Source organism: Macaca thibetana, chromosome 4 (assembly GCF_024542745.1).
Source record: "Macaca thibetana thibetana isolate TM-01 chromosome 4, ASM2454274v1, whole genome shotgun sequence".
Classification (NCBI taxonomy): Eukaryota; Metazoa; Chordata; class Mammalia; order Primates; family Cercopithecidae; genus Macaca; species Macaca thibetana.
The window spans coordinates 40,194,258-40,211,714 of NC_065581.1; the positions used below are offsets into that span (position 1 = coordinate 40,194,258).

Below are 17,457 nucleotides of genomic sequence, written 5' to 3' on the forward strand. Positions count from 1 at the left end.
TGCCCACCCGATAGGCCTAGGCCAGGGAGAAGGAGAAAGCTGCTGGGTGACCACAGGCGCTGAGGGAAGGGGCCCAGAGCCCCCTCACATTTCCTGAAATGAACAATAGGAGGGACTCCTGGAAACCTCACTCAGAGGGAGGAGATAGGAGAGACCAACTTTATTGTCTTGGGGACCCTGCCTAAGTTCTTGGACTGGGGAGCTATCTCCAAGGACTTGCTGTCTGTCAATCTCAAGACCACCTTGGGTCTCCCACACCTCTGTCCTTTCCTTTGTACCCCAAAAGAGGGACCCCAGCTGATTGCCACTTGTCCATGAACTTGGGAGGTAAGAGGAGCCTTAACCAAGAGGCTTGTCCACTCCTTGCTTCTGAGAAGGTCCCCGAAATCCCTCTACCCGGAGTGGAGGAAGTGTCCAGGCTGTGTGAAGAGTCCATGAGTCCTCAGCTTCCCAGTCCTCTCTTGGATATGGGGAAGTCCTGGGGTGTGACTTGGACTCCTCTTGCTGCTGTAGAGCTTCCCCTCGGTCTCCTGCCTGGAGCCTCCTTGGCTCCACAGCCTTGCCTCAGACCTATGCAGAGGAACCCAGCCACGTAGGTGCCCGCTTGCTGTTGGATGGTGGGAGAGGCAAAGGCCAAAGTTTCCAGGCCTCCGGATGGAGTGGTCTAAATCTCTCCTTCTGGTCAGGGATGTTGCAATCTGGCAGGGGAAAGGCCAGATCTGGATAATGTATTCCTGAGAGAGGCCAGACGTCCATGGACCTCACTTTCTGGAAGGATCCTGGGATCTGCTGGCTCTCTGGCTTCCCAGGGGGTGTTTGGAAAGGCTCTTGAGAAGGCAGGAGCCCAGGGGAGTGATGAAGTTAAGGGGGTGGCCTGTGAGGGTCAGGGGAGGCCATGTCCAGGAAAGTGGGTGGGACACCCAAGAGGTCCTAAGCCTTGTTCACAGACAGCCCTGGGGAGCTGGCGAGCTTTGAGAGGCAGCTCGCCTGCCCCTCGGCTGAGAGCTTCCTGAGGGCAGAGATCCTCTTTTCACTAAGATTGTTCCAAAGTCTCTGCCCAGCTCTCCCCTCTCTTTGATGCTCCCTACAGCCATCCCATGGGCTCTCATCAACCCCGGGGCTATTCCTATCATAGCGTTTTGGGCACTGTGTTGGGGCTGCCTCTTTGCTTGTCTAGCAACTAAAGGCACATCAAGGGCAGGCACGTCCACTGCTGTATCCCCAGACCCTGGCATAGACCCTGGCTCAGCACCTGGCACATAATAGGGGCTTGGCAAATGCACTGTGCAGGTATCAAATGAGGCAAAAGTAAAGTCATCCTTTGTTTGTGTAAGGTCTCTTGGAAGGGGGCATGGGGAGGACAATGGAAATCTGGCCATTCTTCCAGGCTACCTTTGGGTGGAAGGCTGTGGCAGGGGCTCTGGGACAAGGGTGCACCTCTCCAGCCACACATGTCTTCAATCCTATCTCATATCTCCTCTCTGTTACTTTCTTGGACATACCTGTCTCCTTTTTCTCTTGGGAGAGCTCCTGAGACCAGCCCTGGCTGAGAAGTGAGGGGGTTGGGAGAGGAGAAGGCAGGGCTGGAAATCCAGAGAGCAGATAGGGTGGGACTGAGGAGGATGAAAGGGGTTTCTGGGCCCCCCTGGGGGCCTCATGCAGAGATGGGGATCTTCTGAGGTCTGGGGAGCCCACTGGGGTCAGGGGCTGCCCCATCCTTCATGCCGAGGCCCCTACTGAGCAGCCAGAGCTGGCAGCATCTGTGCAGAAGCAGGGGGCCCAGTGGGAGGATCAGCGCCAGCCACGCCAGGCCAAGGAGGATCCAGATGGCTGCCAGGCTCCGGTACACTGAGATATAATGCTTGCTGGGGTCTGTGCCTGCCAGGGAAGGGAATGGCATCAATGCCAGGCATCTCAGAGCACAGCCACCTCCAGTTTCCATAGGGACCCTCACCAGCCAGGATGCTCTCTCCCTCTTCCTCATAGCAAGGAACAGCAGTGGAGGTAGGTCTCTGCGGGGTGGTGATGGGTCCTAGACCAGAAACTTCTGAGAATGTTGCTTAGAATCCACAGTAGCCCCAGAAATCATTGGTTTGGCTCCCTTGAATGGCCAGGGGCTATCTTATCCTCAATAGTTGTCCTCAGCTGACATCTCTCCGTCCCCCAAATCCCAGTGGGCCCCCTCACCCTGAGATAATGTGACTGTTTTGTTCTCACCAACAACATAGTCCCCGAAGCCAATGGTGCTGAGAGTGATGAAAGCAAAGTAGAAGCCCTCGCTGAAGCTCCAGCCCTCCACATGGCTGAAGACCATAGGTGGGAAGATGAGAATGACCAGCGTCCCCAGGGTCAGGAACAGAGCCAGGCCCAGGACTTGCAGTACCTGGGAGGGAGGGAGTTGGCCCCTGAGTCCACTTGAAAGTCTCCAGGATTGTATGAGGTTGGGGGGAGTCTGGGGTAAACTTGGGAATGGGACTGGGCCATAGCTAGGCCCCTTCCCTGCCCTGCAGACCCTTGAGTGGAGGTTGTAGCTATGTTTGCATGACCTTGTCCCACCCAGGGAAAGATTTGGGCAGAGGGATTGCATTAGTGGGTCAAGGAGCGATTTGGAGACCCATCTGGGCTTGGGGATCACACTTGAACAGGCTGCCCGGGGACTCAGATCTGGAACAGAAAAGTATCATTGAACTGTCTTGTGTGCCTCTGGCCTTGCAAGCGGCTGGCCGAGGGTGGGCACTGGGGGCACGCTGGGCAGCCTGCAGAGCTTGTTTGCTACTGCACAAAAGGATGTTGGAGTTCTGTGATGACCTTGAAGATGTGCTGCAGAGATCCCCCACTCAAAGGAGGATGGTAGACCAGCTGCCACCTCTTCAGGGTGTTCAGCTGCAGGGAACCTCCTAGCCAGGGGCATACCCTTCTTGGGAAGGCCACACCCAGTGCCTGACTGAGGCAGCTATGAAAGCCTGGCTGGTTCCACCCACTGTGGGACAACTCTGACAGCTCGCACATGCTGTAGAGCTCCTTGAGGCCAAGCCTTTGTAGAGCATGCATAGAAATCCAGCTCCCCACTCTGCCCAACCCTGCCTTCACCCTTCCTCTTTCATAGGCATCTACCCCTAACACCATGCACGCCAAACTCCATCTCAGCATCGGCTTCTGGAGGACTCCACTTGCAACAGATCTGTCATAGCAGGCCTGTAAGGGAGTTAGGGGGCATACCTTGGAGCGTCTGGGCCGGTCCTCCCATCTCTCAATGGTGGCCAGGTGGGCACGCAGCCCCGTGCCCAGGTGGTTGAGGAAGATCACATTAAGCGGGATGCCCAACAGGGCATAGAAGACACAGAAGACCTGACCTGCCTCTGTGCTGGGTGCCAGGTTCCCATATCCTGCAAGGGAAGGGGGACGTGTGCAAATATGGAGACTCCAGAATGCCCTCTGTTCCTCTTCCCCAGACTCTAGCTGAGGTTTGTCTGCCACCACCTCTGGGGGCGAGAAGGGGAAGCTCCCCTGTTCCCTTGAACTCTGCTGGAATGATTTTTTTTTTTTTTTTTGGTTGAGACGGAGTCTCGCTTTGTCGCCCAGCCTGGAGTGCAGTGGCCGGATCTCAGCTCACTGCAAGCTCCACCTCCCGGGTTCACGCCATTCTCCTGCCTCAGCCTCCCAAGTAGGTGGGACTACAGACGCCCGCCACCTCACCCGGCTAGGTTTTTGTATTTTTAGTAGAGACGGGGTTTCACCGTGTTAGCCAGGATGGTCTCGATCTCCTGACCTTGTGATCCGCCCGTCTCGGCCTCCCAAAGTGCTGGGATTACAGGCTTGAGCCACCGCGCCTGGCCTGGAATGATTTTTATTTATAGGACTCCTGCTCATCTTTGAAGGCCCATCTCAAATGACCCTGCCTCCATGAAGCCCTCCTGACTACCACGCTCCTTCTCCCTACTGGGTGTGGTTCTCCATAGTGTTTTATGTTATTGCTATGTAATTATCGACTTTGTCTTCTATTATTGTTTTTTTTTGTGTGTGTGTATTTATGGTGTTCCTCTTTGTTGGACTGGAAGTTCCTTGCGGGCTGAGCCTGGGTCTGATCCAAGTTTGTATCTCCCACCCCCAACTCCATCACTCTGCCTGGAATGTCGCCTGAGTTCTAGGAAAGTATGTGGAATTGGACTTAACTGAATGGATGGGGTAGACCTGGATCTGGCGGTTTCTTCCTTGGAGTGGGATGGAGTGAGTTTTCTGGCCAAGGGGGTGTAGCAGCTGCTGTCAGTGCCCTGTTCCCTCAGAACACACAAAATACCACCTGCAGCTTTGGTGGACAGTTCCTGTATACAAATCACCCCCTGCTCCCAGTTTTTGCACATCTCTCTCTACCTGAGAGATTCTTCTGGCCGAAGGAGTGTGCTTGGTCTATGGGAAGTTTCAAAATGCTGGGGAACTAATATACTCGGGGCCAGCTCTCAACCTTTGAGGGCAGGAGTTGGTAGCTAAATGGCTCTTCATTCTTGTCCCTCGTTGGACTGTTCTGAGGATGGGCTCCATCTAGCCTTTCAGAGGGTCCCAAGCAGAAATGAGCCCAGTTACCCAAGCCAGTAATCTGCTCATTAATGCAAATTTCATTGCCTTCTTCTCCCTACTGTTTCACTTACCCACTCCCTCCCTGGGCTTCCTGAATCATCTAGACACACCACATCCTCACCTCAGCATCTGCTTTTGGGGAGCCCAAACTAAGACAGGAGTCTTGGGGAAGCTCTCCTGTACCCCAGCCCTTTACCTATGGTGGTGACGACTGTGCCTGCGAAGAAGAAACTGCTGCCAAAGTCCCAGTTGCTGGGGTTGGTGGAGTTGCCTTTGGGGTTCACACCTTTCACCCAGGCTTCCATGATGACCTGTTGGGGGGTGGCATGGCAGGGGAGGAAGAAGGAGCTGATGGTTACTGGGCACCAGTTGTTGCCATGCTCTTGGCAGCATGCTTCTGTGTCATCTAATCTAATGATACTCTTAGATGATATTGTTCCCATTTCATGGAAAAAGGAAATGAAGGCTCAGAGTGGCTAAGTGACCTGTGCAAGGTGACTGGACTTCAACTCCAGTGTCTGTTCCACTGGCCAGGGCTGACTAAGGTGTAGACTGCAAGCATGGGCTGGGGCGGGAGATGGGCCTGAGGGGTGAGGTGGATGATGCTCAGGGAGGGGTCCCGTGGGAGATGCTGCTGGTGGCCAAAAGGATGGCACGCACATCAGCTGTTAGAACAATGGGAGGATTTCAGGTTGGGTGTGGCTGGAAGGGATTGCTGGGGAACACAGGGTATAGGGATCGTAGGGAAGCCATGGGCTGCCTGCCATGAAGCCAGTGGTGGGACAGAGAACCCTGTGTTTCCTACTTGTCCAGGTGAGTGGGCACCCTTGCTCTTTGCTGCTCTCTAGTGAGCCCCAGCCCTTGCCTATGGGAGAAATTCCAACAGAGGCTAGGACAAAGGTGGCGGGTGTGAGTGTGTGTGTGTGTGTGTGTGTGTGTGTGTGTGGTGGTTGTTTATATGTGATGTGTTGTATGCATGTGTTGTGCATGGCAACTGTATGTTGCACATGTGTGTATGTTTGTCTGTATGTGTGTTGCATGTGTTTTTACAGGACCCAAACCTTTGCAGGCTCAAGCCTACAACACCTCCCCACACCGCCCCACCGCTGACAAACTCCAGTCCCTGGGCCCAGGCCCTTGGAGAATGGGCAGGGCTGTCTCCTCCACTGCCTCCTTCCCTCTCTTTAGTTGTGGATTGTCCCAGAGCAGCAGCACAGCCTTGCCACTTGTTGAAGAGCCCCAAAGGCAGGAGGAAGCCAGGGACACAACAGTTCTGGCTTCCAATTCCTATGGGAACCGGTTCCCGCTGGCTGGGTGGGTGTGCTTAGCTCAGAGCTAGGGTGGCCCTGGTGGGCCAAGCCAGTCAGGGCATCTGCGGTCACAGGCTGTCTGCTTTTCCTCACTTTGACGGGAACTGGCCTCTTAAGATGTGGACTTTGGATTCCCTCTCTTTCCCACACTCACAAAGTGGCCAGGGCCCAACATTCCCGAACATGCTCGCTCTCTGGAGCACCTCACTCTTGGGAGGCAGCACTCTAGTCCTGGGCCGTCCCCCGCTGCCAGCCTGCGGCCCTCATCCTGCTGAGGGTGCTGAGTGCCGGGGGCCGGATGCAGGCGGCCGCGGGTTCTTGACTTCCCAGTTCTGTGAACCTGGGCAAGCAGTGTTTCCTCACGGAGGTAATTTTTAATACTGCTTTTTTAATACTAATTACTTAACTTGCCGTGTGTGTGTGAGAGTTCAACAGGAATGTGTCTTCTTCCAGAATCTCACCCCAGCGTTCTTCTGCCGCTCCCCTCAACTGCCCCGGCAAGGAAGGTTCTCTTCCGAGGCTGAGGACTCTCAGGGAAAGGGATGTCCTGTCTTCCCTGGGGAGGCCCCCGGGACTAATCAGTGGCAACCCCTTCAGGGCTGCAATTAAGAGAATCGCCTCCCTTCTTCTTGGTTTATGGAGCGAGTTAGGTCGCAGCTACCCAGCCTTCCCACGCCCTCCAGCTTGGCTCTCACCTCCAATGCGGAGCTAAGGGAGGAGGAGGTTTCAGCTTCTCCAGGGCCTCTGCCTTACTCCCAGGGTTTTGGGAGGCCCCTGAACTGTTCTGAACCCTGATGTGGTACGATGGCCCCCCAACTTTGACTAACCTTATCCATCAGGGAGAAGAGAGTAAAACCTGAAGCTGGAGGCCTCATTTCCTGGTCTCTCACAGCTACAGAATGTTCTCTGTGACCACCCAGGCCACGCATCATCTTCTAGGCCAGCTGTTCTCAGTCTTGAGGGGCCTCAACATCACCTGGAGGGCTTGTTGACACACAGCCTGCAGGACCCATCCCTGGAGTTCCTGAGTCAGCAGGTGCGGAGTGGGGCCTGACATCTCCAGTTCTAACAGGCTCCCAGGTGATGCTGATTCTGGTCCCGGGGCTACACTTTGAGAACTGCTGCTTCAGGCTACATCCTGCCCCCAACACTTACACTAATTTGTGCCGCAGAGACCCAGGTCTCCAGAGCCAGAGGCCTGAGAGTGAGTGCTGTCTCTACCAGTAGCCGTGCAGCCTTGGCCAACATATTCTACCTCAGTTCCCATCTACAAACTGGAGATAGAGATTGTAATAGATAATTATGAGAAAACACCTGTAACACACTCAGTGTCAGCTGATGAGTGGATCATGATTGGATTAAGCTGGTCGTGAAGACCGTGTTTCCCACTGTTTTAGGTACATTGTAAGTGCTCAGTAAATGCCAGTTATCAAGGTGATTCGGCACTTGCTCTGTTCCTTTGCAAGGGCTGTTGTCACTCGCTCCAGCGCCTGTTTCAGATGTATTCACCTCCCTCCACAACACGTGGTTTTGCCTTGTTTCTGGGAAAGAGGAAAGCAGAAAGGACCCAGGCAGGGGGTAACCCACTCTGTTACCAAGAGACAGCCCCGTCTGGGTGCAGTGCTGGTAAGCTCAGTTACCTTGGCCATTGCCCACCAAACCCAACTCCAGGTGCAAACAGGCCAGGAAAGGCCAGCTTGGTGGTGGCTGCTCCTGGCATTTATCTGTGTCTCCCACCTGCAGCCCTCTGCCCAGGGATATGAGCTGAGGAGAGGGCAGAAGGAGCCGCAGCCCTGGAGTTGGGGAAGGGGAAGTATGAAAGTGTGGGAGGAGGAAATTTGGACAGCGCTGATAACACTGACATATAGTTCCCATTCATTCAGCAAGTGACAGCTTAGAGAGTGCTTTTAATCTGCTGTCAAATGTCTGCAGTATAGATATGGTTATTCTTGTTGCCTTATAGATGAGGCTATTTGGGTCTAGAGAGGTTAAGTGACCTGTTCAAGGTCACACATCAATCCAGTTGTAGACCTGGGGCCAGAATCCAGGATAGATCTCACCAGGCTCTCTGTTCCCACCACACTCTGTTTCCACATGGGGCATCAGTCCCTGGGTGAGGACTCTGGATCTGCCACAGGAACCCCCATTCCACCAACCTTCCCAAGCCTCTCCATCCCCATCCCACATCACTCCCCTTCACCTGCACAAACTGCTCCAGGGCCCACTGGTCCAGGCAGGTGTAGTTCTCCAGGAAGCGCAGCTTCTCCAACTGAAAGTGGTACCTGGACTGAGCCTCCGCCTGCCTCTCTAGCAGCTGGAAGATGGTGGCACCGAGCAGCAGGTAACAGACATAGACCAGCAGCAGAGGCAGCACCCGGCCACCCCAGCAGCTGCAGAGCCCAGCATTGGGCATGCTGTGGCCAGGACCCTGCCAGGGCCGTGGGGCTGGCTATGGGGGAGAGGTAGGAAACAGATGAGGAGTAAGCACCTAGGGACCTGTGCCCAGGCTGCCGCCTGCCCTGCCCTCCTCCTCGGTGCAGGTGTCTGGAGGCTGGGGAGACTGTTTGAACAGTGCGGCTCAGCTTGGCTGCACTAAGTGCTATGCTGTGAGTGCAAACAGGCCGGCCACCCCCTCCCGGCCTTTGTTTCCATGGACAGCAGCAAGTCAGTGTCCTGGACCCTTCAAAGAGACCCACCAGGTTCTCCTGAGTGCTTCATGTCTCTCCTTCTGCCTCCAAGTTGGATGGATGTTTCTGGGCTAAACCGGATAGATGTGCTCACTCTGTCCAGGCCCCAGTGGGCTCTCTCGGCAGCCCCCAGCGTCTTCGCCCTTGAAGGCTGTAAGCCCCCAGCTGAGGAGCTGGGAATAGATCAGAATGGGTGCGAATAAACCTTCTACTCAGTTGCCTTGGCTACAGGATGGGGCAGGAGAATTGACCTGGCTATTGGGGGAACCTCAGGATGAGTAAACTGCGCAACAAATCAGGGCAAAGTAAATAGACAGGTGATTGTCTGGCTCAGCCCGATGGTAAGAGTGTCAGGGTTGATTCTGCTGATAAATTGGATATATTGGTTTTATAACTTTTGCTAATTTGTCTTGCATGAAGCCCTCTAGTGAGTTACCTTCAGCGGATATGTCGGTGAAATGTATGTGTGAATTAAAAAGAAACTAGAAGTATATCCTGATCCTGGGATGGTACCAGTGGCTCTCTCTGAGTGGATGGAATTGAGGGTGCTTTTCTTTCTCTTTGCCTGTGTATGTGTGTGTGTGTGTGGTGTGTGCACATGCTTGTTCATGTACATGTATAACAGCTTTATTGAGATATAGTTCACATGCTGTATCATCCACACATTTCAAGTGTGCAATTCAATGGTTTTTAGTATATTCACAGAGTCTTCAAGGTTCAGCCTTGTTGCTACATGTAACAGTACTTCTTCCTTCTTTCTGGCTGAGTAATATTTCGTTGTGTGGCTATAACACATCTGTTTATCCATTTGATTTCTAGTTGATGGACATTTGAGTTGTCTCTGTTTCCTTCTTTTAAGAATAAAGCAGCTATGAACCTCTGTGTACAAGCTTTTCTATGGACCTATGTTTGCATTACTCACAGGTACATACCTAGGAGTAGAATTTCTGGATTATCTGGCCACTCTGTGTTGAACTTTTTGAGGAACTGCCAGGCTATTTTCCAAAGTGGCTAAACTGTTTCATATTCCCACTAGCCCAGGGCGAGGATTCTGATTTCTCTGCTGTGTTTTCTGCTGTTTCCTTTAATGAGCTGTGGCTGCAGACACTGTGAGTTGCGTGCTGAGTATCCTTTTCCTCCTTCCCAGGTAGCAGAACCCTGGCTTTGTAAAAAGTGTCAACCCCAGGCAATGGAGCATAATTGGTCTAAGTCATCGAGCTAATCTTGCTCCCCTCTGTCTCAGTCCTTGAGAGCAGTGAAGTCACTGAAGACCCATAGGACAGTGGGCAAGAGGGCCAGACTGAGGAGAAAGCCAAACAGGACACCACAGTCCCAGCCTCAGCCTGGTTCCTGGGAGCCCTGGCAGGTGAAGTGCATCCCAGTGAGTCCCAGCAGGGGAGCTGGGAATACCGCATTAGTCCGTCACTCATGCATTTCTGGCTTTGTGCACGTGCAGGCAAAATGGCTCCAGGAGCTTGTGGAGAGCCCCAGCTACAGGCTAGGCCACTGGAAGAAAAACATTAAAACCTGGGGAGGAGGCCTGAGGGTCGATGCGTCCCCTGCACCCACTTTCCCAAGCTCCCTTGCAGCTGGGGCTGGCCACGTACCCAGGTCCAGCCATGATTGGGCAGAGGTGGCTTTGGAGGTTTGGGCAAAATTGTTGTCTCTTGACAAAGGGTTCAGCTGCAGCTGGCCCCACATTTCTCCCTCTTTCTGTCTGGACCTGCTGAGCCATCTGGTGTCCCTGAGGGAAAGGTCATGGGCACTGCAAAGACACTGGACCAATTCCTGCACACACCTCTCTAGATTTCTTTTTATATTAAAAACATAAACCTTATTTGTTTCAGCCACCTTTAGGTATTCTGTTACTTCCCAATTGTTATTTTTTTGTTGTTGTTGTTTGTTTGTTTGTTTGTTTTGAGACAGAGTCTCACTCTGTAGCCTAGCCTGGAGTGCAGTGGTGCGATCTCAGCTTACTGCAACCTCCACTTCCCGGGTTCAAGCAATTCTCCTGCCTCAGCCTCCTGAGTAGCTGGGACTACAGTTGCGCACCACCAAGAACGTCCCGACGCAGTGACAAGCCTGCAGGCTTTCGTCTACCCTGTGGCTTAGACATGGCCCTGTCTGGGGGTGGTGTGATGGAGCCCACCTTCTCTGGAATTCTGCTGCTTCTGGAATCCTCTGAGGCCATCTGGGGATCTCTGAAGTGGTTCTGAGCAAGCCCCATCTCACATGGTTCCGGAGCTTTCCCAGACGGCACCTTGTTGGGATGTGGGCTTGTCTTGGAGGGAGAAGGAAGCATCTGGACTCAGATGGGGCAACAGAGTGCTGGCACTCATTTCTACTACAGATGCACTAGCTCCTGGCTTAAGCAAGGGTTAGAATTATATCTGAAAGGCAGTGTAAGAGTCAAACCCTATTTGATTGCCCTGGAGAAACTCAATACGTGGAGAGCTCTCTCGTGTATCATTTAGAAAGCTCATCCATGGATGTCTGCAGGGCTTAGGCAGGACTGAGCAACTCTGTAGCACTGAGTATCTTCAAGCAGTCTGGACACAGTCCACAGGTAATGACGGTTGTTCTAAGGGGGATGGAAATGAAGGAAAAGAGAATGGACTATCTGCATGGGAGAAGGGGGTGAACGTAGTGGGACACAGGGATGTCTGAGGTGGGCTGGGGTAGAGGGAGGGATGAATCAGCCATCAAGGTGCCTTCCCTCCCTCAGGTCCTGGGCAGGAAGTGGTACCAGACTCACTGTGGGCGGACACTCCATTCAGTTATGAATGATCTGTTGGGAACCTACTGTGTGCTGGAACTATCTGTTGAGACTCTACCATGTTCTGGCAAAGTCAGCTGGCGCAGCTTCCTCCTGCCTTTCCTGGCTCTTTCTCTGCACTGCTGCCTCTCTACTCTCTTCTAGTTGCACCCTCACATCTCCCTCTTACATCAGTTTTTCAAAACCACCCAAGCCCAACAAGACTTCACGTGGCTGGGGTTTAGGATAGAGTCTTTCTCAGAAGCATGTTCAGTTTAATGGGGGACTTCTGAAAACCCTAGGGCCACAATAGCCACAGAAAGGGCAACATCATGGTGGACTTTGGGGGAGATCTCAGCTCAAGAAGCCCACAGAGCTCTCTGCACCAGAGAGGACGTTCCCATCCTGCCTCCCTCGCTTCCTGCCTTAACTCGCTCTACACACACTGACTGAGCGCCCTCCGTGTGCTGGGACCTGATTCAGCTACTCTTCCTAGTCCACTGTGGTCCTGTGAGGTCAGCACTTGGCCAAGATTAGGAGAAAAACAGCAGGGCTGCAGGGACCTCCCTGTCCAACATCTCCCTACGTGAGCACCACTCTGCTGTGGGCTCTGGGTGGACACAAGGCATGATTTACAATCCCTTTCAGGGAGTTATTGCTGCTAATGGGCAGAGCCAATTTATGCTTCCCAAGGGGGAGGGCAAAATCAATTAATGGAGAGCCTGACATGGCCAGGCCTGATGACAGAGTGTGGCCTGACATCCGGAGGTGATAAGGGACTTTCTGAGGCTGAACTAATAAGGAGATTGGGGAAAAAGAAGAAAAACAACACCCCCTCCCCATCTGCCCAATCGATTCAGTGTACAATGGGTAGAGAATGCAGAGTAAACAGAGCAGCTGGGCACGAGCCTCTTTCCATCTGAACGAGCCCTGAGATAAGGACAGGACAGACCGCCCATCCCACCATCCAACATAGGTATTCACTGTGGAGCCCCTCAATAGACGCATATCCATATGGGTGAAAAAGGACACTTTCCAAACTAGAATGCAAGGGAGAAGATAAGGCCCTCCTGCCCCAGGTACGTGCCTTGTAGTAGAAAGGGCAAGTGGAGACAGAGAGCACTGGTTTTAGATGCCACCTCCCTAACTGTGCCCCCCAAATAGTTTGCACCACGTGGCTGGAGCAGCAAGCTTTGGATGTGGGAGCCTGGGCTTCCGGAGTCTCCCCACAGCATCCTATATGGAGGCGGCAGTGGCGCGGGTGTGTAGGGGTCTTTGTGTGCCCTCGTGAGTATGAGCTCAGAGGTGGGCCAGCTTGTGCTGTGACCAGCAGATGGACCAGGGAAAGCTGAAGGGTGATTCAAAGTAAAGCCTTGAAAAAACAAACAAACAAACAAACAAACAAACACACCTGTTACTAATTTTGCTCAGAAATTGCATCTTTCTTTTTTTAAGGAACAGGATTCCTCTCACACATGAAATCTTTGCCAGAGCCCCGGTCTGAAGCCTAGTTAAGAGTGGAGCTGTGGTTGAAGTGGGGGCAGAGGGCTCCCGTTTCCACCAGCCCAGAGAGCGTGATTTCAAGAGCCCTTACCCATAATTCTGAAATGGATGCCCTTGTCTAAGTTGGACTTCCCTCAGCGCGGGTCCCGAGACATGATGTGGGTGTGCGTGGTTCATCCAGGACCTGACCCCAGGATGCGCAAACAGGGGAGTGGGGAATGGAAGGCAGTCGATTCAGGGCGTGTTTTTGCACAGGTGACTGTTACAGGCAACTGGGTCCCCATCCTGTGTAGAACACACTGTAGAATTGTCCCACAGAGTGGCAAGGAAGCTGGGGTGTTTATCTACCTACACTTGTCCCTTGTTAATTGAGGATTGCTCCTGGGGAGGTTAACTCCTGCACTGCCAGCCTGCCCTGCTTGTGGGCTGAGAGCACTCCTGTGGCCAGAGAGTCCCCGTGCGTAGAAAGATGCAGGTGCTTAGGACAGAATGCTACTGGTGTAGATGGAGACATTCCACGAATGCTGCATGTGACCTCCAGGCAGGCTGGGGGGATCTGGCAGGGCAGTGACACTGTCTGTCACAGGCTCTAGTTCTCCACCCCTTTGTCTGGATCGCTGTGGTAAGTGCTGCAGGGAAATTGCTCTTCTGTGAACCTTAATGGAGGGGTGGGTGGTCAGCTTGTCCTGGCATATTAGGCCAATGCCCTTGGAAGCATGACAAGAGTGGGAAGATCATACCCGCATCTCTTGATGGCCACTCAAATTGAAAAAAGAAAGATATTATTTGTATGTATGTATGTATGTATGTATGTATGTATGTATTTATTTATTTTGAGACAGAGTCTCGCTCTGTTGCCCAGGCTGGAGTGCAGTGGTACAATCTTGGCTCATTGCAACTTCCACCTCCCGGGTTCAAGCAGTTCTCTGCCTCAGCCTCCCAAGTAGCTGGGATTATAGGCACCCACCACCACGCCCAGCTAATTTTTGTATTTTAAGTAGAGACAGGGTTTCACCATCTTGGCCAGGGTGGTCTTGAACTCCTGACCTCGTGATCCACCTGCCTCAGCCTCACAGGCGTGAGCCACCACACCCGGCCATGAAAGATATTGTTAAAATATCTGCTGGACATCCCCTGTTAACGAATCTCCCTACGGCCCCCCACCTCTCAGACTATAAGAAAAACCCAGAGTTGAGAGTCATTGGAGCTGCAGCAGCAGGAAGCCTGGGCTGCTGTGAGCTGGGATGTGGATGAGGAGTGCAGCCAAGACAGGGAGGAGCAGAGCGTCCCCGGGGCCTGGGAGAGATACTGAGCCCGGAAACCAGAGGGGAGAGGGGGCCAGTTGCTCTTGGTGTGTGAGGGTCCCAGCAAATATGTTTTTGTGGATGGACCCCTGTGTGTATAAACAATTTGATGAAAAAAATTTAGTACCAAATTCATGAGCCCATGTGAGGTATAATGACTGATTTGTGTAGATTTAGAATAATGACAGGGAAGAGGCACTTCGGCATTTGTTTATTGTCTAATTGGTTCACATGACGATTCTTTGCCCTGTGGCGGACTGTTGAGTCCCTCAAATCAGCATGCGAGCACAGGTCTGGTGGCCCAATCCCAGGTAGTGCCATGAAAGAAATGCCACACCAGCCAGCAGGAATGATCTACTCATCAGGCTGCTTTCCTGGAACCAGGGACTGACGAGGAAGCCCTAGAACAGCTTCACAGGCATGAGTCCTAGAGCACCTTGGGACAGCTGGTCAACCCTGTGCAGGCGCTGGAGAGCTTCCTGAAAGAAGAAAAGGGAACTGAGACCCACACGAGGCCTGGACTGTGTTAGGAGTGGCCTGCATGGATGACGCTGTTGGTCATGGCTTGTCCCAGCACCAGAGGGAGACTTAGAAAGTCTCTAGCAAAGCACGTCAAAGCACAGGTTCCCCCCAAAACATGGGGCTAAAGGCAGGGGGACTGCTTGCCTCAGTCTAAGGACAGTGATGGAAAAGGCAAACCCAGGAGATATTTCAGAGAAAAGATAACAAGAGCATCCCCCACCTGGGGCCAGAAGGGGATGGGTGCTGGCCTGGGGAGGGGCTGCCCTCCCGAGATAAGGAGCTGAGGGAATGGAAAGAACTGGCGTGCTTCTTGCCCTTTGCTGAGTTTCCGCTCAGTGTGGGTGAAACTGGCTCAGCCCTGCTGGCTGGCACGGGGCCATGGAAAACCCAAATAAAGCAGTTAACTCTGAAAAGGTTGCTGCTTCCTCCTATTCCTTGAGAGATGCATCCAGGGCTACACTCAGAGGCCACTTTTCGCAAGGTGAGGTGGAGCCTGTATTCAAGGAAACACTGCTTTTCCCTCCCATATTTGACACATACGTTTTCAACTTCCAACATTCACAGCCAACCTCTCTACACCTGCTCTTGCCTCAGAGCCCTGGCAGTCCCTGGACACGTGTTAGGGAAGGAACGCCGTCTCCCTCACATGCTCACGTGGCCCAAATCCCCACAAGTCCCCTTTTTGCCAAGCTCCACATCCTAGGCCTCTTCCCATCACCCAATACCTAACCTGCCACCTTTGTCCTAAGTTTCCCTTCCCTGCTTCTCTCTTTGCACCTTGCCGGGTTCTCACACTCCCACCCACCTTGACAGTGAGTCCAAGCCCATCCTACCCCACCCCGAACTCCTTCTTCTTTTTTTGAGACAGGGTCTTGCTCTGTCACCCAGGCTGGAGCGCAGTGGCGTGATCACAGCTCACTGTAGCCTTAACCTCCTGGGTTCAAGGGATCCTCCCACCTCAGCCTCCCAAGTAGCTGGGACTACAGGTGCTTGCTACCATGCCCAGCTAACACCAACTCCTTCTTTATCAGATTGTCTTGCTTACTTGCTTATTGTCTCTCCAAGGTTTTTTTTTTTTTTTTTTTTTTTTTTTTTCAGAGAAGGAGTCTCGCTCTTGTTGTGAGACTCTAGGCTGGAGTGCAGTGGCGCGATCTCAGGTCACTGCAACCTCTGCCTCCTGGGTTCAAGCGAATCTCCTGCCTCAGCCTCCAGAGTAGCTGGGATTACAGGTGTGCACCACCACATCCAGCTAATTTTTGTATTTTTACTAGAGACGGGGTTTCGCCATGTTGGCCAGGTTGGTCTTGAACTCCTGACCTCATGATCCACCCGCCTCAGTCTCCCAAAGTGTTGGGATTACAGGCGTGAGCCACCATGCCTAGCTTGTCCCTCTCCTTCATTAGAATGTAGGTTCCAAGAATGCTGGCACTTTCTCTGTCTCTGTCACCTCTGACTCCGTCACCTCTGAATCCTCAGAACTTAGCACAATGGATGGCACATCCTTGTCAAAACAATGACCAGATGAATGAGCCATGTTTATGTTTAAGGAATTACAAGGAGCATTTTTCTGCCTAGATTTGAAACACACACCCATTGCATTTTAAAAATGTTTCTATTTACTCTATCAACTGTACCATGCCTGGGGCTATTTCTATTTCTTTTTTCTTTTCTTTTTTTTTCTGAGACAGAGTTTCGCTCTTATTGCCCAAGCTGGAGTGCAGTGACACAATCTCGGCTCACTGCAAACTCTGCCTCCCAGGCTCAAGCGATTCTCCTGCCTCAGCCTCCGAGTAGCTGGGATTACAGGCATGCACCACCATGCCCGGCTACTTTTTGTATTTTTTAGTAGAGATGGGGTTTCACCATGTTGAATAGGCTGGTCTTAAACTCCTGACCTCAGGTGATCCTCCTGCCTTGGCCTCCTAAAGTGCTGAGATTACAGGCGTGAGCCACCACACCTGGCCTCTATTTCTATTGATTGTTCTTCTCCTCTGATGGCCCATATTTTCCTGCTTCTTTGCATGCCTATTTTTTAATGAACACCAGACATTGTGGATTCTTTTTTTTTTGTTTGTTTGAGACGGAGTCTCGCTCTGTCACCGGGGCTGGAGTGCAGTGGCCGGATCTCAGCTCACTGCAAGCTCTGCCTCCCGGGTTTATGCCATTCTCCTGCCTCAGCCTCCCGAGTAGCTGGGACTACAGGCGCCTGCCACCTCGCCTGGCTAGTTTTTTGTATTTTTTTAGTAGAGACGGGGTTTCACCGTGTTAGCTAGGATGGTCTTGATCTCCTGACCCCGTGATCCGCCCGTCTTGGCCTCCCAAAGTGCTGGGATTACAGGCTTGAGCCACCACGCCCGGCCGACATTGTGGATTCTATATTGTTGGATGCTGGTTTCTTTTTGGTTTGTTTTTCATATTCCTTTAGATATTTTCGAGCTTTGTTTTGGGACTCGGTGAAGTTACTTGGAAACTTACTGGAAACAATTTGACTCCTTTGGGGCTGGCTTTTTAAGCTTCGTTAGGTGGGATCAGAGCAATCTATCATCTAGGACTAATTTGGCCCCACTTCTGAGGCAGTACCTTCTGTGTCTCTATACAATGACCGTTTTGGGAGGAGGTGTCTCCACTCTGGCCGTTGGAAACATGAACTCTTCCCAACCCAGTGTTATCTCGGGAAATTATTCCACCTGTTCCTTCCTGGTGGTTCTTTCCCCTGCCTTGGGTAATTTCCTCACATGAAGATGTTGATCAGTAGTTAGCTGAAGACTCAAGGGTAACCCTCTGAATATCTCCAGAGCATG

The 17,457-nt window shown here is 52.5% G+C and overlaps 2 protein-coding genes across 4 annotated transcripts in view; one reads left to right on the plus strand and one right to left on the minus strand.

Annotated features, from left to right (window-relative positions):
* DAAM2 (dishevelled associated activator of morphogenesis 2) overlaps positions 1–17,457 on the plus strand; it is a 979,794-nt gene that overhangs the window by 403,959 nt on the left and 558,378 nt on the right. The window lies entirely within an intron of this gene.
* Positions 140–8,460, minus strand: KCNK16 (potassium two pore domain channel subfamily K member 16). Of its 3 annotated transcripts, XM_050787807.1 has the most exons (6): positions 8,086–8,460; positions 4,772–4,886; positions 3,220–3,386; positions 2,218–2,383; positions 1,738–1,878; positions 140–570 (listed from the first exon to the last, which is right to left on the minus strand). In XM_050787807.1, exons 1-6 carry the CDS (start codon positions 8,296–8,298, stop codon positions 443–445), a joined length of 930 nt encoding a protein of 309 aa, XP_050643764.1. In that variant the 5' UTR covers positions 8,299–8,460; the 3' UTR covers positions 140–442. The 3 variants fall into 3 exon arrangements, with proteins under 3 accessions (XP_050643764.1, XP_050643767.1, XP_050643766.1); XM_050787810.1 differs by lacking the exon at positions 1,738–1,878; XM_050787809.1 differs by lacking the exon at positions 140–570 and having other exon boundaries at positions 1,608–1,878.